We start from the raw sequence: 24,219 nt of genomic DNA, 5'->3' as shown, positions 1-24,219 counted from the left end.
GTCCAGGGGCACAGAGTAACAGGAGTACTGTTGAGGAAATTATACAGCTAAAAGCATTAAGAGACTGCACTTGCTCTTTTGGTGGCACACAATGCAAGGCTGTTCTCGGGTCAGAGTCTCTATTGTGGTGCAGCATCATTCATCTTTACAGGAGATAGTGCTGACTCAGGAGGTTGGTTTAGGAACAGAGACCTCATAAATCCACTGAGCAACAAACAGAACCAATAAGGCTTTTGGGAGAATGCTGCAATGGAAGACTATATTTTTTTTCCTATCAGCAAAGACAGGCTGTACTTCCCATCAGATCAACTACCTGCATCAAAATCTGATGGATCAAAGTTGACAACAGTGACTAAATACTCTGTTCAAGTGTTATTTGTGCAAGAATTGGCTTGATTTGTCACTTTATAAAGTCTGGAAAGCATCGAAGCCAGTTGAAGAATGGTTGCCCACTAATAAAGATCATCACTTAATTTCTAGGCTTGCCCCAGTAAATGCCAATTTTTTCTTAATCTCTGCAGGACTTTATCAAAATGCAAAGTACGCTAACTACTTCAGCACTTTCAAAATTACCATTTTATCTTAATTCACTATGTAAGACACTTGTCAGGTGTTTGGAAGAAAAATTGACACAAACAAATCCTGAGGGGGAAGGAGTGAGCAGCGTGAGCAGGAGGGGAGTTCAAGAAGACTTGAAGACTATGTTACCAATGAAGCCTCAGCTGAATAGCTCCAGAAAATGGCATGGGTGTATATCCAAAACTTGACACAAAAATAATCATGTAAGACATGAGCTTTATCTGATGCGCTCATTTCTCTTGGACTTTCAAGAGAAGATGACAGACAAGATTATCCTCCTTTCAGGTCATTGACAGATTCCAGCATAAACAATACAGGAAGCTGGAAATCCTTATCTGAAAATAAACTAGTATTATTATTAATAAAGAAGAACCTAAAGTAGCATGCAAGTCTTGATATTGTATTTCACGATCATTTAGCCAGGTGGAAATCCATGCTCAGTTAATGGAACTACAAACCCTTTTGTGCTAAGGAAGCATAAAACACGAGGCAGTTTCATGTTTTCTGGAGCATGGGGTAATTTAGCTCACATATTTGCTATCGCTTCGTCACCGAACCAGTACAAAAACTGGTTATTTCCACTGTGACAAACGATCAAGCACAGATCCTGACTCAGTCCCACATCACACTTGGTAAGGCTGACAGCTTCAGAAGGGGGAAAATCTGTAACTGCTTATTTGGCCAGATTGTCATGAAATGATGTGGGCATTTGCTGCACAGCGGGGGATGGCTCTTACTAGACAGGAGCTCAGCAGACAGGAAAGCTGTGCTTTGAAACTTGCAGACCTTGAGTTTCAATCCTGTTTTCTAGTGCAGGTCATATTGAGACAGACCTCTCTTTGTAACTTGTTCCACACTGCTGGAACCGCTACTGCAAGTCTATTTGCTCACATACATTATTAATATCAGCTTCTTGTGTCATCGCCCTTCTAACCTTCAGTCCAGCTATTTGAATTTCATTAGGCTATAACTAGAGCCAGCTGAAATTTGGGGCTGGAAACAGACAAATTGGAAAAATTCTCTTACCTCATTATTAAAGATTTATATTACAGCAGAAAAGATAAAGTTTACAAACTTTGTGATTTCAAATGGGGAAGAAAATGTTCTTCTCTGGTGAGGACAAAATGAAGCAGTCCTAAAATACCATTTTCTTCTTAATATTATTTTAGAAGACTGCAAAACTTGGTCCATTCCCTGAGAAGGTTATAGTTGCAAAGAAATGTAGTTTTCCCAATGCAAAAGCATATCTTTTGGTTCCCCTTCCAAAAGCAAGAACCCACAGTAACATAAGGACTCTTAAAAAATACAAGGGAGGAAGTGTATGTGGATTTCCAGTCTTGGCAACTGTTCTTCTCCCAAGAAGCCTGAGACATGAGAGATCAGAGATACTCTACCATGAGCAGTAGCAGAACACGCAGCATTTCCTCCGAAGAAGAAAAGCTAGGACTATTGTTTTGTGAGGTTTTTTCCTACACTTTAAAACAGTGCCTTGGCCACTGGCCAAAAAATAAAAAACCTTAATAAACTAGGCTTAACATTAGCATTTGTGATTTTTTTTTTTTCACGCACAGGTTGGGTGGTTCTATACCCACATCCACACAAGCAGTCAAGGTTCACAAAATATTTTTTCTTTTTCCATACTTTCACCATCTAAAAGGTGCTTTTTTCTGGACAGTAGAGAATTACAACATTTAAGTTTTTGACAAATATCCCAGAATATTAGAAACCCAAGAGTTGTTAGTCTTTCTGTTAATCCTAAATTCTCTTTATATACAGTTATAATGATTACTACAGTAATTTTCCTGTCATTTCCTTAGTTGGCTTTCCCTTTTCTTCCATTCCCATTCATATACTCTCTGGTGCACTAGCTGTCCTTGACATTTCCTTATTACGTTTACAAATAATCATTAATTTGTTTTGTGTTCTGCCTCCCGTTTCAGTGATGTATAGGCATGTCACTACCTTTCTAAAGTGTATTCATTATTTTCCTTCAGAAACAGCTCACTACTTCTCACACAGGGTTCAAGGCAATTTGCATTGTGCACACGTAATGGTCTATACTGGTCATTGCACCTTCACTGAAGTGTGTGCTATCTATTCTTTACCTCTCATAATTAATGAACTTGTGATCTGAACTCTCTTTCACAGTTTTATTTTTCTTTCCCCTGGCCTGTTTGAAAGGCATAGTCCTGTAGGAAACAGAAGACTAAACTCTGACTCAGGCTTGTTTGCTACTCCTCATTTTGTCCCAGGCCTTTTGGCTGCACCTTCTCCATGGTCCTTCCACCACCAAGGAAGCAAGGCATACAGAAAATATGGGTTTGTGCAAGGTGAGCATTTTTGGTGTGGGGATGTGAGCTACTTTGCACCAGACTTGAGACTCTTGTGTGCCAAGGAGCTTGCCTGGGAAGGCTTGCTGAAAGTCTCAGCAATCTGCTGTGGCTGACTTGATCGACATTTACTGGCAAATAATCTGAATTTGAAGCCCTCAAAGAATATAATTGATCTTTTTGTTACACTTTTTTTTTTCCCCTAGCACTTTTGGCCATCCAGTTGATATAGTACTGTTTTTCCTACTCTTTTAAACTTGGTGAAAGTATAATTTTAATTAAAAACTAAAAACCACACCATACCAGTTCAAAGTTTCATTCACATTTCTCATATTTAGATATTATATTTTCAAAGTTTTAACAGAATTTTAGTAGAAGATATAGCTATGTTTTCTTTAAGGTTTCCATAATGAAGAGAAGCTGAGAGACAAATATAGAAGGCAGTTCACCCTCTCAGTGATTTTAAAACAGCAGAAGTCCGATGACCTCGAGAAAGTCATGTTAAAAAGAAAACAATTAGAGCAAGATTAAGCTGATTTATAGTGGAGAACCAGTATGAATCCAGATCTCTTATGTCCTGCCTTAAAGAAAACAGTACCAAAGTCAGTTGTCATGTGGACTACATTTTTTCCTCATGCACACTAAGCTAATATGGAAAAAGTGATGTACTTTGTTATGTTATAAACAAAATATTTTATATTCAACCAAAGTTACCTGTCCTAAACTCTTAGCTGAGCATTTACCTGATCCATCCTGAGCATCTTATTTTTCTTTTTACCACTTCTCAAGACAGCATCCTTTGTTTTGCTCTGGACCTTATGCCAACACCTGCGTGTGTGCAAGCCAAGTGTAAAACACAATCATGTCAGCAGTGATGCTATTTCCCACCCACTCGCTGAAAGGAATTATGCTGTTTAAGGCTCTTGGGCAATCTGCTCCAGAGTGTCTTGTAGCAGCCTTTTCCAACACAATCCAACTAAATTAAGCCCTGTGCTGCTGTCCATGTGATGGTCTGAAACTATAATGTCAATTTTAGGCACCTTAGAGTTGAATGAGATTTATTTTTATGTGTGTTTCTATTGTTAACATAGTTGAGATGAATTAACTGCTATCTTCATTTCTTCCCAAGTGTTGAAAAAGGTTAGTTATTGCAGTTTCTTGGAAGCAATATCTTACAGTGACAGATTCCTTTTTCTCCTTGTATACTGCATTTGTACAAATAACAACAAGAACATGCAGCAGCATGTAGGATATTCTCAGCACTTTACTAAATATATTTGCAATATGTTTGTCAGCATTTTCCTAATAGGTGTCTGTATTCGGGAGCCCATAACTCTACTGAAATTTCAGTCTCAACTGGAACGTCACAAACAGATCCTCCACTCAACAAATCTTTCTTAAGTGAGCATTAAAAAAAAAAAGGCCATCAGATGGGGATGCATATGCATACCTTATTACAGAAATGGCACTACAACTGAAAAGAAATAATACTTATTTTATTAGTTCATGCCCCAATGGGAGCTCTTTAAGATATAGAATTGGAAATTGTTTCTGAAGAAAAAATAAAAACTACAAAAAAGGAATACTTCACCCTTCCTGAAAGAGGAAATTATTAGTGTAAGGTTTAAGAGAAGAATAGAAGACTTTTTTGAAAGGTAAATTATCACATATCCATTCCTTTCTTTGCGTTAGCTGGCTCATAATTATCTGTACCAATGCTAATAGTAGGAATGTCTGAAATAAATTGCATGCAAGTAAGATATAATCAAGAATTATGTAGGTACATTCAAAGAAAATTTGAACTAAAGTTTAAAAGTCAGACTCAACCCGCAAAAGATTCATAAGCAGAAAAAAAAAAAGGTTTTTCTATAGATGCAAGAAAGTGATTTACAAATACAAAATACAGTAGTGCCATGCATTAACAGAATTAAAACCTGTTGGTCGGTAGGAGTAACACAAAAAAGGAAATAGCAGTCAACACATAACAAGTGTCAGCTGCTTTAATCCAGTGAAACTGGAGTGTCACAATGCAGCCAGTATCAAAAACCAAATGATTGAGCTGCCCCACAGCATTTCCATGGAATCAAAGTCTATTAACTGCCTGCACATCAAAATTCCTTTGCAACAACCACTTTAAATCTCAAGGCTAGAGACACACTCTCAAGTGAAGTACATCATCAAGTACCAAATCATTTAAAAGGTCACGAAGAAAGTTATGCTTGAGTAGTGCTGTAACAAACAAGCAAACCAAACAAGAAATAGCTCAACCCCTTCCAGTTTCTGCCTCACTTAGCACCATCCCTCCCTTCTTCACACTGGGGTTTGAAATTTCAGATAATAAAAGCTGTCATGTGTTTATTAAGGTCACGAACATACAACACCTGAATGATCTTAATATCCTTGCTGCAACTCCTGAACCACATAAACCAGCCACATCTGGCATTTGAAGAGCACCAATAGTGCATCTTTTATAACACGTGCACAGTTTTGACAGTGGCAATATTTGCACCCTTCCTAAATGTTTTAGAGTGGGGGAAAAAAGTGGAATTAAAACCTCTTCCATATTAATTTACTTGCATCAGATCTTACTGAAGATGACCTCAAAGATTATACACGTATCAGAATTCTCTAAGCATAACCTATAGCAGCATTGAGAATCTAATTCAGACAGGCTTTCATGCATGACTAACATTAATCAACTTATAAATCTTGATGTAGAACTTTAGCTTAAGAAAAATACAGTAATTTAATCACTGTTGTACACTGTAGTTCTATTTTGCTCATCACTACTCGTAATACTGTATCATTAAGCTCATTTAATTCCATATAAAGCAGTCAAGCAGTGAATGCTGAAGCCTTCCTCAGACATCATTTAACCCAGCAAGCCTCAGGCACCACTGGAAAAAGCCTGCAATTCGAGAACAGGGATAAATCAAATCATAACATGAGTTTGGAAACATTTTCTATCTCAATGACCAAATGCAACAAGACTGTATTTGTAACAAAATCCTGACGTTGATAGTACTAATTATTCATAGCAAGACATGCTCCAAAAGAGGACTGTGATGTCCTGAGGTATATATTAGTGCGTTAAATACATAAATCCAAGATAAATACAGGCCAGTTTACTACTCCATTACCCTCTTTAAGATCCAGAGCAAAATGTGGATGCAAGACTTGAAAACTCCACCCCAACGTGGGGAAGCCTCTCCCAGTCACTCTTTCCTTCTGAAGTGGTCAAAGAGGAATCTCTCAATCTCAGTAAGATGTGCAAAAAATGTTTGCTGCTCTGTCCCTCACAAGTCCATCTTCTGTCTTCAGCCAAAAACAGTGAAAGAGGGAGATAAAAAAAAAAAAACTGTTATGGAACTACAATTTTTTTTTTTTTTAAATTCCCACGACCCCTGAGGGTTTATCTCTCAAAATGTGAAAGGAAAACTGTGCAGCATCCCTGTTTTGTAGTAAGAAAATTGATCAGGAAATCCCTATTTTCCTTTTATGCTGAGTTACAGATGACCATTCTCCCACAGCAACAGAATCCCATTAAAACCAAACCCTCCATCGTGCAGCAATGTCACAGGAGAGTGTAATTCTCCTCTGAAAGCAGAATATCAATTGTCACTGGGCAGTGACAGTGGAGAAAATGCTGTCCTGTGGAGACCTGAGTCATCGGCCTGAATTTCTGCAATTCTTGCATTAGGCATTTGCCTGCTGAGCAGTTATTTGCCAACACAGCAAGAGATAAACATGTTAGCCATCAGAACAGAAGGGGAGGGGGGAACCAACAAAAAAGCTAAAAAAAATGGGAGGAAACTGTATAAAATTTTGTAAATATCTGAAACAAGAAGTAGAAATAATCCTCACCTCAGGACTCATAAAACACAAAATGCTCCTTCTAGGGACTTCTCTGGGAAGCACTTGCTCACATACTTCAGATTTTATACTTCTATTTCCACATGCTTTTTTGACCCAGCAAACTTATGTTTGTTGTTTTCTTACAGCTCCAAGTACCAGGCTGTAAAATCCTGAATGAGGTGTTCAGACCACCAACTAAACTGAACAATTTCATATCAACTGAACTCGATTATTCTGTTTTAATTAACCACAAAAAAGATCTAACCCCTTAGAAATTTACATTCTTTCATCTTCCAAGCAAGTAACAGAGTACAAACATCAATAAATTCTAAAATGCCAGTTAAAAGTGAAACTTCCCAGATGTTTTATTATTTCAATATGTGTAGATACCTGTTGGAATAATCAGCATTCAAGAACTCCCCCTAGCCATACCACTTCATTAATAACAAAGCCATTGATGCAGTAAACAAAATGGGCCACAATGACACAAAAAAGCCCACTTCCAAAACCCTGTGGATCAAGTGATATCAAAGGAGTTGTCAGGGAGAAAGGAAAAAGACCACATAGGAAGAAATTATTTGGGATAAAAATAAGTGGATTGTTTTGATTTTTGGAAAATTTTAACAAGGAAAGGTACTACAAAAGCCTACCCACTTGTTTGTCAAACCCTTTTTTCTATATTTCCCTTTTGCAGTAATTTTCTACAGCGCTGTCTCAGGTGTGACTGCTTAGACCATGCAGCCTGACCAAGCCAGCAGAGGCTGTGGCCGTGTTGGCATGATATGACAGACTTCAGATTTTACACTAAATTATATGTACAATTATGCAATGGCCTGTTTAAGTCATAGAATGCAAAATATGCCAAGGGAAATATAGGTTGGCTATTACAAAAACGTTTTTTACAGAGTGATAGAGTACTGGAATGGCTGCCCAGGGAGGTGGTGGAGTCACCATCCCTGGATGTGTTTAAAAAAGATTGGATGCAGCACTCAGTGCCATGGTTTATTGAAGTGTTGGGGCTGGGTTGGACTTGATGATCTTGAAGGTCTCTTCCAGCCTTGTGATTCTGTGATACAGCTCCATGGAGAACCTACCATCAAGAACTATAATCCAATTTTTCTTTTGTGAGAGAAATCTAACTATATGTTCAAATTCTCCAAACATTTGAACTGCAATTTAAAAGAAAAATAGGTGAATTCAAAGCAAAGATAATAAAAATTAAACAGCTGTGAGTGCCTGTAATATGGCTAGGCAATGTCTGTTTTACTCAAATCATACACATTTTAAAAAATCTCTCTTCACAGATTAACGTTTTCCTTGCTCAACAAGAGGGAATGATCTAGTTCACTATGGCAATATCTAAAAGGGAGCTTAAAAAAATCTTATATCAACCTCCAACTTAATTGAAACTTGTACAGTCAGTGAAAGGTAGAGGGAGGAGATAGACACAATACTGAGGATGTCATTTTATTCAGTTTAATGCAATCAATGTGAGCCATCATTCAAAATGCATAAAGAGTCTTCATGGACTCACAAGACAAATATTGAACCTGTGGGGAGATTAATACCATTCACAAAACTATACTCTTATCAGATAATAGAAGTGTCTTCAAATTCATTCTCCTCTAAAAAAAAGCCCCAATTGCTATTTGCCATTGATGAAAAAAGAGCCAAAATTAATTCTTACTCCTAGAATAAATTCACCTCTACTTAGTAACTATATTTATTTGAAGTAGAGATGAACAAACATACCCATGGAAAACCACTGAACAATGTAGATTTAAAGTCTAAATCCACTGTCAAAATTATAAAGCTTCCACCTAAAAATGTCCTGCACTGTGGTATTTGCAGATATCTGCACTTTGTTTTCATGGCATCTGGGTCAACCTCAGCTTTCATAAACTCTGCAAATTAATTCTGAATTATTGTTGAAACAGCTCCACCACAATTTAGAGCTTAGCAAGTCTCTGAAACAGCTTTCAAATATGCATAACTAATCTATAATTTTATATTCTGAATCTGTGATCTTGTTATGAGGACACACAACTGCACTGCAGAGAAATCACAATTCAGGTGACCACAGCTCCTCCCACTTGTCTCCCATTATGTGAAGGATAAAAAACTATTTCATCTGCAAACCTTTCTTGACATGTTAGGGGGTTTTGTTTTCTATTTTTTTTATTTTTAAAAACTCAAACCTCAGCCTTTTAAAGCATGTTATCTGAAAAAAAAGGTTCCTGTGAAATTTCAAGTGAGTTTCTAGTCTGCTTTGTATGGGAATATACTCGATGATATCAGCCATAAATTAAAAAGAAAAATACAGACATTATTATATTTTTTTAAATATGTACATTAAAGATTCTTCCCTTCTTTACTACTTTTCATAGAGCAGTTTCATCTCATTACATGCCTAATAAGGAAGGACTAATGTGATGCCTTTCAGTAATTCCTGCTCTTCTTTTTATTTTTTCAAGAGAATTTGACAGCACATGTTCCTTCCTCGTGTGGCTTAATGGCACACTAGTCTAATGAAGTGGAAATGAAGATCCTGTCCTTTTTGCCAAGACCAAACCCAAGGCCTTGAGTGAAGAAACCTGCTCATACAATGATTCCTGATGAGCAAGTAGGGACTGAAGGACTTTAGGCCCAGAGAGCCTTGCAGAGAAAATACTATTTGCAAATTAATTCTGATTCCCTAACAACTTGAAAGGACTGAAATACAAGGAAAGTAGTTTGAATTTTACTCCTGAAAAAATGCATTTGCTACTTTTGTGTTATATGACAACACAGTAATTAACACATCTAATTTAGGGACATAACTGGTCAACATCCAGCTATGAAATGGGTTTTCAGAATTAAGAAGTGTTTAAAAGGACAACTTTTTTTGTTGGAAAATGCTAACAAGTTGCTTGCACTAAAGACATTACTAAGGATACCACTGACTTTGAGAGAATGAATGCAGAAATGCAGGCACCTCTAGAAGAAAAATAATATAATGTGCTGATGAATCACATATGCACTACCTAGATCTTAGTGTCATTCTAGGTCAGTTCTCCCCATTAGAAATTGCATCTCTACTCTTTCTAAACTTAGTACAAAAACCCCCAAAACAAGATAACCTAATGAAGACTTGATGAGTGACTTGCTGATCTTTCAAGTGTAGGGAATTTCCATTATAGCCAGTGTGAAAAAAAAAAAAAAAAGAAAAAAAAACCAGAAAAAAATAAAAATTATGACATTCCTTAAAAAAACCCTAAAACCCAGACCCAAAGCCCAAAAACTCCAACATACTTATATTAACCTTAAGGCATCAATTAGTGGAAGACACAAGCAAAATCTACTGCAAATATATCCCTAGCAAGATTAGCTGGACCAGAAAGTTAAAACATAAGGTGCATAGCAGTAACTCAACAACAGAAATACTCAGTGCTGGATGCTGGCAGTGAATGCCTTCACCATATCAAACTGAGCACACCAGACAGGTTGTATATTGAGATTATGGAGAAAACACAGCTGTGAAACTCCTTAAACTAAAATCCATGCTTTCTACTTCTTAAAAATTTGATATTCAATTGAACATAGTAAGCAGCTTCTCCCTTTAGTAAGGCTTCACAAAATGTTTTCAATATCTAGTTTGTGAATAATCACATCAGGGCACACAAAGAACATGATGAACTGTGCTGCATCATTCAAACTATTTTCATGTAACATAAAATGTGTGAGTATGGCAGGTGCTCAAAGAGTTAAGTCAAACAAATTTAAAATGTATAATAAATGTGAGTTTCAAAGCACTCACATCAGAAAAAAATGGGCTTCACAAGATTTAAACACATCGGGTTTAGGGTCTGTGCAGCAGAGTGTTTTTAAGTTGCAGCTATTTCCAAGTCAAAATCACCTCCATCTACATTTATTTCAGAAAAAGGAAAATATGTTTTGATTACTTGTTTTAACTCCAGCTGTAACCCTAAGCAACACATTTTCTGACTTCCTGAGAGGGCAGCTATTTACAGGAAAGCAAGAGATTTTGCTTCTTTAATACATGTTTTCAGTTTGTGTACATTCATGAATTGCTATTTATGCCCATTTGAAACAAACTGCTTCAAAAGTATTACAAAATCATGTATGAAACAAGCATTAATGCAAGAGGATTTATACAAAGAGACCTCTGTAAAAGCATACCATTCACTTAAAACCAAAATGTGTAAATTGTATATCTGTCTAATCCTTACTGGTGGAATTTGTAATAGAGCATGGATACAGGAAAAAGCATATGCACAGTTTAATATACACAAACAAATGTATTTTTCTTAATGATAGATTTTAGTAGCTACTCATTTCAGCCACATGTACATTCTACTTGCTCATCTGATCTTGTGGTGATTATTTTCTGGGATTTTATATTCTGTCTTCGGACAAGCTGAAAAATTTCAAAGCCTGGGAGGCAACAATATCACACAATTTACCACAAAGTTTAAAGTGTGTGAGCAAATGAGTTCTAGCTCTGCAGTAGTGCTATATAATGGATTACAGAAGAAAGGTTCATTAGATCTCTATCACGTGAAGCCCTAATATTGAATCAGTAAGCACCTAGCTGGGAAGCAAAAGCTATACAGTAATTAATGTACTATAGTATGCATGCATTGATTTTTACATGGACTATATTTTAGCAGTAATAATGTCTGGCACCAGACTACAAATCAATAGGAGCCACTATTGTGCTGTTGGTTTTTAAAAAAAATAAATTAAGGATAGCAACCTTTTGTTTAAGCGGCATAATCAGAGTTCCACACCTCAATTTTCCTGTTGTAGTACCTGACATTTTTTAAAATAAGATTTTCATCCCAAATTTATTTGAAATACATCTAAATACACAGTATTTGTACTCATTCTGATCTTTTCATAAGCAATACAATGTCAAATTAAGAAAAAAAAAAGCAAAATAGAAGCAACAAATGGAAAAAGGGACAAAGTACCCTTTGTGTGAATATTCCTAGAGATTTGTGTTTGCTATCACAGTTCAAACACCATGTTATGCTTTGCTTCCCTTCACTGTTTTCTCTTAGAATTTTTAGCAAGTTTCAGACCAATATGTGAACACAAGGTGGGGAAGAAACTGCAGGGGTTTTCTGAAAAGGTGATATTAAGAGTATATTAAGAATCAAAGAAAAAGAAAAATTAATTCTGAGAGTTCAGCATCCTGTTTTAATCTTGGAAGATCTCAAGGGAGCAGGGTGTGTAGCATCAGAGCCCAAATTCCATCTTCACTAACTGCCTGGTGTAGACCCACCACATTGCAAAGGAGATTTCCCAATTTGCCCACAATACAGAGGAATAAGTTAAGGAGCAGCCCCAAAAACAGCTTTACTGGAGAAGTTGGCAGGCAGGTGGTTCAGGATGCAGCTGCAGGAGCCAAACAAGAAAGGCCTGTGTGCCTGGACCTGTGCAGGCTTTTCTCCAGCTTTCTTTCCCAGACTTAAAAAAGAAAAAAATCAGTTTGTAAGTTGTCACTTGACAGAACCCCATGAAAATGACAGATGGAAAGAAAATCTTACTCTAGTGAGAGTTTTAAGGCGCATAGAAATCCAAGGGCAATTATGGTACACGTGAAGGTTATCTTGCCCTCCGTAAGAAGTTCTTTTACTTAGGACTTGAAGTCAGAACAACCTTCAGAACAGTATAGCCAATATTACAGCATGCAAAAAATTATCATGGCAGACAAAAGAATACTCAATTAAGATTCACATTACTGATTACACAGCTCATTTTTAAAAGGAAAGCCTAATAAAAGAAAAATAATATTAATTTAAGGAGAAAAAAAAAAAGTCTATGTAATGTTTCTTTCTCCCTAGCACATATAGTTCTTTTACTTCAAGGTAATACCAACCCTGCTTCCACTGCCTTTTTCTAGTAGCAGTTTACAGCCAAGAAAAGTTAGCATGGGTAACTTCAAATTCATTGTCATTAGCACACAGAATGAAGATGATGGAAGTGATGTATTTTTCATTTTTTATCCTGTGGTGAGCATTTCAGTATTTTTAAAATAAACAAAATAAATGGGATTATTATATGTGTTTATAGTATGAGGAAAATAATGTAATAATTAAATTAGCATAATAACCTTGAAGAGAAAGTATGCATACAACCTCTATAAAGGTTGCTGCTAATCCACAGGAGAAAAATCATTATTTATTCTAGAATGTCTTTAGATTAGCCAGGTGGTTCTCTTACATACCAAAAGGTTGGAGTTTAAAGTCTATTACAGACCTAGAGATCCTGTTTCGCTCAGCAGGTGATACAAAAACACAGTTCTGGGGGACCAAAAAAAACCAGAAAGAACAAGAGTTCCTGTGATCTTACCCTATAATTCTTTCATAAAATACACTGCTAATTTCAGAAATATTCAGCCAGTATTTCCAGAGGGTTGTGATTTAACTATTTTATCATATAACAAAATACTTAAGCCCAGAAAGTAGTAGATTGTTAAATCTAAATTAGAAAAAAAATCCTAATTTGAAATTTTACCTTAGAGTGAGGATTGAAAGCATTTAGCAACTCCCAGCATTTTCTTTGCTATTTTTAGCCAGGAAAGTGTGTGATCAAGTGCAGCAGCATTTGCTTTTTTAAATTGATTGTGCTGTCTTTTTGCTGGAAATAAATATACTATCCTAACACCATTTACATAAAAAATCTGGAACCCACACAGTGTCAAGCTGAAATGCAGAACAGCAAATCTGTGTTTGAGTGACCTTTATGTATAGCGTGCCCACAAAAACCTACTAACAAAATAAAGCTTTTTCAGGACTGCCAGGTTTCACCAACACAAGGTTGGAAAGGATAAATCAAGAAACAGCAGAAAGAGTAGTATATGGTGAGGAAAATAAAACAAAACAGCACTCTTCAGAAGACAGGTTACTTAAAGAGAATCCAGCATTACACTCATTTGATCTGCAGGGTTTAGTATGCAGGTGGTTGAGGCACTGATGATTTACATTTCAAAGCAAAGAAAGGAGCTTGCTGATGATCTTCTGCAGAGTGTGGAAGATCTAATTCTAATTCTGATGGACCCAAGTCCATGAAGGCAACGTTGGCAAGCGCCTGCAGAGCCCACCCGTCCCAGCACTGCTCATGAGACTCAAGCCCTGTCTCCTTCACCCCAAACACCCACATTTACCCATAGAAAACTGCACTCAAACATAAAGGGAAGCTGCTACAAGATTCCAAGATTTCTGGTATACCCCATATATCAATAAATCTAGGGCAACCGCATCTAGTAAATCGATATAACAGCAGGTTGTTCACCTGCAGATGAATAAACAAAGAAATGAAGTGCTTCAACTAGCACCCATTTTGATTTCACTGATTTTTTTTTTTTATTTCACTGATTTTTATTCATACAATGAAATCAACAGTCTCGATGTTGATTTCTGTCCGTGTTCTTTTGAACTAGAATATATCTACAACACCAGATTTCAACATATCCCCTAACACTGTGTATCACTAAATTTCTCAGAGGAAAATTTTGGTGCCTAACTGCCCCATTTCACTATCTTGAACTATTTTAGGGACACCCCCTGCCCCCCAGATAAACTTAAGAAGACTTTTCTAATGGGCTCAAAATGTTGTTGTTTAGAGACTGATATACACAAGAACAGCATTTGGCAATTCTCTTGTTATATTTCAACTTCATTGCAAAGTTGAGAAAGAAATTTGCTTTGATTTCCTGGCATGTTTCTCCCTTGTTCATTGATAAAAGAAATTAGGTCCAAAAGGGTTTTTTAGGAGAATAAACATATGTGAGATATTCTCTATAAAAATATGTTTGCTTCTGTCAGATGTCATTGAACAGTTTGGGTTGGAAGGGACCTTAAAGATCATCTTGTCCCAAATCCCCTGCTATGGGCAGGCACACCTCATACACCTATATGGGGAAAAAGGATGCATTAATTTATTTTCTCTCTCTGAAAGGCATCAATTTATAACCAACCATTCTTACCTGAAAAACTTTTCCTACACTCTTAGAAATAATGTAAAAATATATATGAAAAAATAAGTCAACCAAAAGGACAACCCAGCTTTATTTCCTCCTTGGAAACTTAATATTTTCCAAAGAACATTTCTGAGATTTTTTCTGCCACTGACAGCAAAAGACCAGACTTCTACAACTTCACAGTCCTATTAAAGTAAATTGGGCACAACAGTTATATCTGTTTTCTCCACTGCAATTTTAAGTTCTAGTCCTAAAACAGAGTGCAAGTGGGGTGTCTTATCTTCTTCAATTCAAGAAGTCCCTCACAGTCAAAAATAGCCTTAGTGAACTTCATATCAACTTGATAGATAAAACAAGAGCATTTACATTCATCCTGCCTCTGTCTCCAAACTCAGCTAAAAAAACTGCAGCTCAAAAAACCCCACTTGTGTCTGGCTGGAGGATTGCTTGCACACCGTGTTTGGTCATTATAGGTTAAAAAAATTAACTTAAAAGTTAACTTCTAAACATTTTGATTCTTTGCAAGGACAACAGAAACAATGTTCAATTCCCCACACACACATCTCTCCTCTTTTCTTTCACAAGAATATCCTATTTTCTTCTGCAGGCTGAAAATGACCTTTCATTTCAACAGCTCTGTGGACTCTGCTATTTGCCAAAACAAATAATTTCTTCCTGGCACAATAGCAAGTATTTTAATATTCTCTTCAGACTTTCTCTTCGTTGCAATCCTAATAAATGCATTCAGGTTTCCAATGAAGAGAGATCCTCGCAGACAAATGGCAGCAAGGTTACAAGCACGAGCTGCTGACCTTCTGAAAGCTTGTTTTCCAGAGCTGCCTGATGGGGTGAGCATCCCACTGATGTTATTCATTGCAATAGGAACTCCCAAAATTCCCCTTTTCTGATCAAAGGCGTTTTACCTTGACAACATATCATCACTGGCTCTCTTCTGTGCATCTCCGAGGACAGGAAAGGTGAACAATTTATCAATCATGGGTCCATGATTTTAATGCAGATATTAACTGAAATTCAATTTTTATTGAACACATATTTTGAGTATTACATACACATTCATATGCAGTAGCATTAAGGCACAGAGGCTAAATGTATCTGTCATCTGATCTGAACTGGGATAGAGATATAGCATTTTTTAACTACAGTATATAACTTGTACTTCACAAATTCCTGATTTCTCTAAAGCCTTTAAGCCATTTAACCATTAAAAAGCAAACAGCTTAATTGGATTTCCAGTTTTATAATTCAGTTTGACTTCAGCTTGCAAGAGTTAAAAAAGTGTTAGGTCAGTTATTCTGAATACCAAACACAGGTTTGGTTCCTGAACACAGGTTCAGTTATTCTGTATACCAAACCTGTAAAGATTTGCCTGCTTTCTTTCTGGGAAGAGCACTTATAAATTGGATTACACCCCCACGGAGCTGTACACAAAGGTGTGCTTCCATGTCCTAATCTCCTTTTAGCAGAGAGATTTCACCTCTGAGATACTCCCTGTGTGACAGAGAGGGGCCCACCACTCTCGAGGCCATCTCTTCAGATGAGTATGGGGGTTTCATTTGGGTAATGCTGCAACCCAAACTCAAAAGCTACCTCATGAAACTTATTGTCTTTCTCTTTTCTGTCTGAAAAGCAGACAGGGTCAGTCCTTACCTTACATCCTGAAAGGGCACTTTCAATTTGCTGGGAAAGAGTCAGAAATTCAGCTTGCTTCAGCAGAGAGAATTACAGGGTACAATCCCAAGCAAATTAATAACATGCCAGGGCTACAGAAATAAGGTCACAGTGTCTTTGGAAGGTTTTTGAATAGGACACTCACAGTCGGTCTGGATTCTTGTGCTAATACCTTCTTTGAAGGTACACTTTTTTCCACTGCAGTTAGCTGAAGTGGGTAAGAGAGGTGTGGAGAGCAAGCCTCGTGTTCCTTAACCCACTTTAAGCTGGAGGAGTTTGGTTTTATAGTGTTCTTTTGATACAGTTCCTTCCAGATCCTTGAAGGAAGCTCAGCCTGGAGCTGAGTCAGAGTTTGGTCCCTTGCTGAGGTGAACTGCTCTGGGGCAGGTCTGGGATGGGGACACACGGGGGATTCACTGAGCAGGGGGAACACCAATTCCAGAATTTTTCACAAGGGACACACGGGGGATTCACTGAGCAGGGGGAACACCAATTCCAGAATTTTTCACAAGGGACACACGGGGTTTTCACTGAGTAGGGAAAACACCAATTCCAGACCAGCCCACCGAGAGTGGCTGAAGCAGCAGGGAAAGGTGCACCATGTACCCTTCCCGTGGTCAATGCCTGCAGCCAGAGAGAGATACAGAGCAGACCTCACTGAGACCCTTTTCCTGGGCAAGGAGAGGCAGCAAACCTGCCTGGAAAGTTTGGCCCAGGTGGAGAACCTGCAGGTGGCTGAGCTGCGTGGGGCAGTGAGAAGGCAGTGGAAGCTCAGGGAGACTGAGAAAGAATGAGATGGTTCAAAGCACAGCCTGCAGCTGGCCCTACAGCCAAACAGGCACATACAGAAGGGAAAGGGAGGCAATAATGCAGAATGGAAGTTTGCAGCAGCAAGATGCTCATTAGGCCAGAGCACCTCTCCGATGAGGTCAAGGAGTTGTGGGTTTTCAGCCTGCAGAAGAGAAGGCTCTGGGGAGATCTTCCAGTACCCAAAGGGGCTAAGAGAGTTGCAGGGACTTTTTGCAAGGGTGTGCAGTGGCAGGAACAAGGGGAATGGCTTTAAACTGGAAGAGGGTAAGTTAAGATTAATTATTAGGAAGAAATTATTTGCTTGTGAGGTTGGTGAGACCCTTAACAGGTTGCCCAGAAAAGCTGTGGCTGCCCCATCTCTCAAAGTGCTCAAGGACATGTTGGATATGGCTCTGAGAAACCTGGTCTAGTGCAAGGTGTCCCTGCCCATGGCAGGGTCTTGGAACAACAAGATATTTAAGATCCCTGCCAACCCAAAGCACTCTACCATATGATTCTGTGATTACAGAAGCAGTATCTCCATTTATAGAGAGGTGCATGGTTTTCTATAGCTCTTCACTAAGTACATCAGCTATCACCCAAACCAGCTGCCAAGCTTATCCTGCAACATAGGGGACTATAAAATAACAGAACTACAGGACACTGACCTAATTTGTCTTTCTTAAGATCATCCCAAAGGTTGTACAGACCCATTCCATATTCAGGTCTATACTTGTGTATCTCCTTCTGTTACATTCTGGTAAGTAACTGTACACATTCTAAATGGTGCCTCACAATACCAGGCATTCATGTTATTAGTATTTTTCTCAAAAAGAACTTTTTTTCCCCCTGCAGTATTAAAATAATCTTTTGTTGCCATCTTTTAAACTAACCATCTGCTTCCTGCCAAGATCTACAGCTCAGCTGTTACCACTATAAAGGTGTTTCTTCAAAACATTAAAATTTATTGTAGCTTTATTTGTTGACCCAGCTGTAATCTTAAAACTACCTTTGTCAGTGTGCATTGCCCCTACCAATGTGCTGTTCTCACTGCATCAGTTCTAAACAATGCAGTACCTTTGCCTGCAGTTACACTTTGTATAAAGGAGCCTGTAACTGGGAAATGGGAATAAATTATATCCCGGCAATTCCAACAATACTGAGGAACTTCTGAGACTGAAAATGTCAGAAAGTTCAGTGTCAGTTTTTCAGAGGGTAAGGCAGAACAGGAAGGTAGCAAAAAAAAGATCCTGCAAAGTAAGCAATAGGGCATACATGCACAGATGTTTGTCAAGCAAACAGGATTAGGTGAGGTGCCTTCAAGCTGAACTCTTTCCAGCAGATATATATTCCAAATCACAATCACTAAAAGATGCTTGGACTTATAAGTCTTCTAATATTTGTAAAAGGTAGTTTTCTTCCTCTATTAAAAATAAGAGGATTTAATTGTTCAAAACAACACCACTTAAGACACTAAGACACTTATCTGCATATGACTAAGGATGACCCTTTATAAAACAAACCTTTACCTTCAAAATTAAACTAGAGGTATATAGTTTAGTTCCAAGCAAGGAACCCTTGCCAAGTGGGTGTCAGATCAGAATGCTGTGAAGTGTATTTGACAGAAAAGCTACTGTAGTAGCAAGAAACAAACCCAAGATTTAGTAGTGGAAGAATTCAAACACTGGCAAAAGAATCACACAATAAGTGCTCTCTGTAACAGCTTTTGAGTTTCTTACTAATGCATACCTATACTGTCCCATTTAGGACCAAGCATCTGATTGTTTCAGGGGCTCCTCAAATTTAGATTTAAGAGATATTCTTAGGCTACTCCTAATAAAAAAACAAAAAACAAAAACCAAAAAACAAAACCCCCCCCAAAAAAACCCCCATGTATTTCCATGTATTTTAAAGGAGTGAGGTAATAACTAAAGAACTAAAGATATGAGAAAAAACCTCATCACTCTCAAATGCTTGGTACAATAGGGCTGTAATCATACAGCACAACTACTCTAATCTGCATGATTAGAACATTTTTACAGATCCAAGTACTATTTCCATTTATAACTGGAGGGCTATCTACATCACACTTAATGCCCTTTTTCACTTGGCTTCTACCCACCAAACTTCTGAATTAAAATACAGGCACACCTTACTGGTGTGGACCCATTGAAGTTACCAGGATTAGTCATTCTGATGCATATTCCCTTTCAGTGCATCTGTATTAGGCAAATGAATTTATATTGATGCAAATGTCTTAGTTGAGACACACTACAAACTGAAAGGAAGATATAAACATTGCAATGAGTAGAACAACAAAACGTCTAAAAGTGGGGCATTAAAATATAAAAGGACTGAAGCCAGAAGTCAAATTAGCTCAAGGGCTTCATTACACCCCTAGAATGAAGTGGTAGTCATTGTAAGAAATACAGAGCAGGCTCTGACAATTCTAATTAACAAATTAACAAATAGAATTCAAGTAGAATTCTTTTACAATAGACCTTCAAACCATTCCTACTCATCAGGCTCAAAATTGTTTCACTGGGGCTCTCAGGGGCTATTGAGGTTAAATAGCAGCTGTTCAGTTCATCTCACATCACATCAGAATCGCTGGAAGCTTTGCACTGCATGCCAGCACACCCCTCACCCCACCCCACCAAAATGGAAACTGAGTCATAATATCCTAGTGCAAAAATCAGGAAAGAGTTCACATTGCTGTTTAACAAACTTTTGAGCCTAATAAAACAGGTTTCGGGTTTTACCTTTCCCTCCTTATCTTGCCCAGGCATGCCTCAGAGAAGCACAACCTTTGCACAGTCACAAATTCCCATATCTGTAACTCCCAAAACAGAGGTCTGTAAGGAAGGCGGTTTCATTTTTAGGTTTCCATGCACCTATCAAATATTTTCTGAGCCCTGTAAAGAGTGCTAAAGTAAGACAGGTCATGTAAAGTTTATTAAAGCATCTGTGCCTTGCAGCATGGAGTTCACATATTGTGAATGCAACATTACTCAGCCAATTTAACAAGATTAGCCAGCCTGCTTTTTCCACTTTCTGTCATTTCTTCATCCATAACAAGCCAGCTTGTAGCTGAGGGCAGCCAAGCTCTTTTAAAGCTTTATTCTTTCACAGCTAGAAAAGTACAGCATTTACAATTGGGAGCTATCATGTCAGAAGCACAGTAGCAGGAGCTTCTCACGGGTCATTCAAAGTGTGCTACACAAACCAAAACCAGGAAAATAGAAAGGAGACTAGAAAGAAAGCAGGCTAATTAACAGTTCTAAATTTTAGTTAAACTCTGCTCAGCCTTCTGCTTCTCAGATCCAGCTAGACAGCTAATAAGCCTCATGGAATCCTGGCTCTTAATTAACACATACTTATTTCCCCAGAAGGATTAGAAGTTTCACCAGTTGTTCAAGAAGTCAGTTTTTACAGCTCTGGTTAGATTACTGTCTGTGTTTAGGAGCAAGGGTTACTGCTCCATATTCTATTGGTAATGGATTACTTGACTACTTTTTTTTTAAAATGCAATCACATCTTGAAAGAATGCCTGCCTTTTAACTGCGCAAGGCTTTTGTTTAGGTGAACAGGTAACATTCTCAGGCAATAATTCAATCACTTGACATGAAAAACCAAGAGCCAATAAGGTAAGCATGCTAATTATACATTAGCTGCTTGAAAGCAGAATAATATGCACCTTTCTGAAAGGACAATCTAATATTTTATAGGCCAGGGTCTGAGACTCTGTGCCCCCTAGCAAGGAGCTGATCATCAGAAGCAAAATGCTAATCAAAGCAAAACTGGTTTCACCAGCAACTTACTACACTAAATTCCACCAAAGTGAGAGTTGTACCTTCCCAAGGTATTCCAGAGGCTATTAGTCCTTCTTGGACTTCTGGCTAAACACACAGCTCACTTTAAAGCCCTGCCTCAGTTTTGTGGGAGCAGGTGTCAATTTTAAACCACAATGTTGAAGTATTTTCACTGAATACGACAGTCAATTATCAGACCTTTATCTTACTTTAAATCATCCACAGCATCTTCCAGCAAAAGCTGGCTAAGATACTCTTATGGTCCTACAGATTTCTTTTTCAAGGCACAAGAGTGAAAATAACTCTAAATACACTAGCTTTCTTCTGCTCCTTCTGGCTGCTCCTCTGTGCTGAAAATTAATACATATCACATATACACAATACATATCAACATATCACTTGAGGAACTTGGGTGCATTATGCTAAAAAGGTTTAGAAAACCAACAAATCTGGCCATCTTTACACTTGAAAATTCTACAAGTTCTACTGTGTGATAGCAGCAGGCAAATGGCCAGCCCTTACACCTCGTCCATCATTTTAGCTGAACGCAAACCTGTTAGTCTTTCACACCACTATTGTAAATCAGCTGCGACTGGCACACAGGACCACACAGCTGCTGGAAGTTCATGAATGGGATCTGAAGTCTCCTTCCTCAGCTAGGAAAGGTGGGTCTGAGGAGCTGCTAGTTCTCTTTTACAGGTCATGGCTTTCTTCTTCCCACGCTGGTGGGAAAGCGAGGGGGACAGGGAAGGGCAGGAAGCCACCTCCTTCCAGTGCCAGCGCATCCTGCCTGGGGGCAAGCCCCTCTGCAGGGCAGGGCAGGTTTAGGAAAGTGCTCCCAGCTCCCCAGTCCCACTGCTTTGCTTCTGAGCTGCTGTTTGCTGAAGCAGTTCACCTTTGCCCAATACCTCCTGCTCCCCTCAGCCTCTTGACAGAAACGGTGCCCTGGTAGTTAAAAAAAAATGAAATAAAAAGAAAAATTACACCTATAACCAATTAATCACCTAAGTTTGCAATCAAAATGCAATGTGACTTCAAATATCTAAGCCTGCTCTCACAGCCCTGTGTCACCTCTGTCCCTGTCAAGCCAGCTAAGCCAGCTGCCAATGCCACCAGAGACTGCTGGCTACAGACCAGCTACTGTGGACGTGCTGCCAGACAGTAGCAGAGTCAGGAAATTATGTTTTGGGAAGCCTGGGAACATGGGAAGGAAGCCCAAAAGGTTTTCTGTCTGCTCCGTGCCTGGATAAGTCCTGTAATAAAGTCCACAGAGTGAAGATCTACCTCCAAACCTGCCAGTCTGGCTCCTGCTCCCATGAGACCTGCGAATGTGCTGAGGCTGCACTTAATCTCACTAGCTATGGCATTAAGGAAGATGATATTCAGCAGACCCCAGGGTCTGACAGGTCTGGCACAGTTGCAAATGCTGCTGCTAGTGCTCTTTTACCTTTCCAGGTTGCAGATTCCTTGTTCATGCTGCAGTTTACCTTGCCAATAAAAAGGAGTTGCCCACTTTCAAAAGTTTCTCTCTTCCTGACATGAATAAGCTTTCTCCTAAGAAGGCACTGTATTGTTCCTGAGGGTCAGCCATGGACTAAAATAAGGAGTGTCTTCACTGAAGCACATTTCTCTGTGCAAAAGTAGCTCTTCAAGTAGCACCGAGTTGGCTTTTGCCAGATTGAACAAAGGTGCCCTGGCAGTCCCATGGCCAGGCACAGGCCTGTGGTTATCCCTACAGAGCAGGTTTGGATGCAGAGGAGCTGTGCTCTGCAGCCCCCATGCCCCTTCCCCTGGAAAGGACACCACTTTTTCAGTCCCACAGCCTGTCACGACTGCTTGGCAGGGCCAGGCACCTCCAGCCCATTTGCTTTTTGACCAGGGCTCTGCAGTGGGCTCTCCCAGCCCCTTGGCTGCAAAGACAGGGGATGAAGGCATCATAAGGGTCACTCCGGCGCAGCTCAGGAGCCAGCAACCTTTATTTGGCACATTCTCCTTAGCTAAGGCAGTTCTTGCCCCTGGCACCCCTTCCTGGCAGCTCTCCTGGTGGAAGGGATGAAGGCTGTGCCAGGGGTCTCTGCAGGGCTGCTCGCAGCTTCTTGGCAGGGCTGGAAGTCTCCTCCTCAGCGTTCCTGCAGGCCCGTCTGCACACCTTTGCTGAGGGAAACAGCAGGAAGAGTGTTACGGTGAGCTCATGGGCACTGTGGCTCTGATCAGATAATCCTGGACCCTCCTTCCTGCCCCAATGGCGTTGGTGGAGAGCCAGGGAAGCCCACCCTGTCCAAAGTCTGTACAGACCCCTGACATTTCCTGTTTGCTCTCTTTTGCCCCGCTCTCCACATGGACACCACAGAATAAAGAGAGCTGGACCAACGTATTTAGGGGTATTTTGGGAATCTTTGCCATTTCCTGGTATTCCTCCCCTCACAGCCTGGGATCTCCGGGCTAGCCTGCGGGGGGAACGTTCCAGCAGAGCTCAGCTCTGTGGCTGGGCAGACGGGCTCCCAGTGCCCCTGAGCCTGGTGGCCGTGGTGCTCCAGGCCACCCCGCTGCTCTGCAGGCGCTGCTGGGGCTCCTCGCTCCGCCTCACTTACTCTTCCAGAGCCTTCCTGGAGAGCTGGGGCTCTGCCTGCCGCCCCGAGGCACCCAGCCTCTCGGCGTAGGCCTTCCTCAAGACGTGGGAAGGGCGATAGGGATCCTCAAACACGTAGGGGCAGGAGGTCTGCAGAGGCAGAGGAGGCTCTGCTGAAGCGCTGCCACCAGTCCCTGGGGCTCCTCTCAGCACTTCAGCCTTGCAGGGCTGGGCTCAAGGAGGGCAAAGAGCCCGTGCCACTTCTGGCTGCATGCTCCAGCCCGAGCCTTGGGGACAATTCCCCCTCAGGGACAATTCCCCCTCGGGGATAATTCCCCCTTGGGGACAATTCCCCTGCAGGCAGCAGACCCCCGTGCAGCCCCCGCCATGGCACCACTGCTGTGCTAGGCCACTTTCTTCCCACCGAGCAGAAAGGCAAAACGTCCTTTGCCTGGGACTGTGCAGGGTGTGCCATACCTGTCCTCGCTTGGTGGTCGCTCGGTTGCCAAAGTATTTGTGATACACTTCTGCTTCCACCTCATGGCGCTTGGATGCCAGCAGCAGCTGCAGCTCTCTCTCTTCCTTCTCAGTGTAGAGGGGATGCACCCT

General features: G+C 39.7%; 1 protein-coding gene across 3 annotated transcripts in view; it reads right to left on the bottom strand.

The window, feature by feature from the left end:
* The window catches only part of LOC146767729 (uncharacterized), a 35,251-nt gene that overhangs the window by 3,991 nt on the left and 7,041 nt on the right, over positions 1 to 24,219 (bottom strand). Inside the window, exons 8-9 of one of the 3 annotated variants that reach the window (XM_085578447.1) lie at positions 24,088 to 24,219; positions 1 to 23,195 (exon numbers count right to left, since the gene is read on the bottom strand). The exon at positions 1 to 23,195 is cut by the window's left edge and continues 3,991 nt beyond it. In XM_085578447.1, the coding sequence (XP_085434573.1) occupies positions 22,596 to 23,195; positions 24,088 to 24,219 (732 nt within the window). In that variant the 3' untranslated portion in view covers positions 1 to 22,595. The other 2 variants (XM_085578449.1, XM_085578448.1) reach the window with 2 other exon arrangements.

The sequence above is a fragment of the Lonchura striata genome, chromosome 4 (assembly GCF_050655825.1).
Source record: "Lonchura striata isolate lonStrDom1 chromosome 4, ASM5065582v1, whole genome shotgun sequence".
Taxonomy (NCBI): domain Eukaryota; kingdom Metazoa; phylum Chordata; class Aves; order Passeriformes; family Estrildidae; genus Lonchura; species Lonchura striata.
Note: the sequence above shows the minus strand (reverse complement) of the source record. Positions and strands in the feature narration are given on the sequence as shown.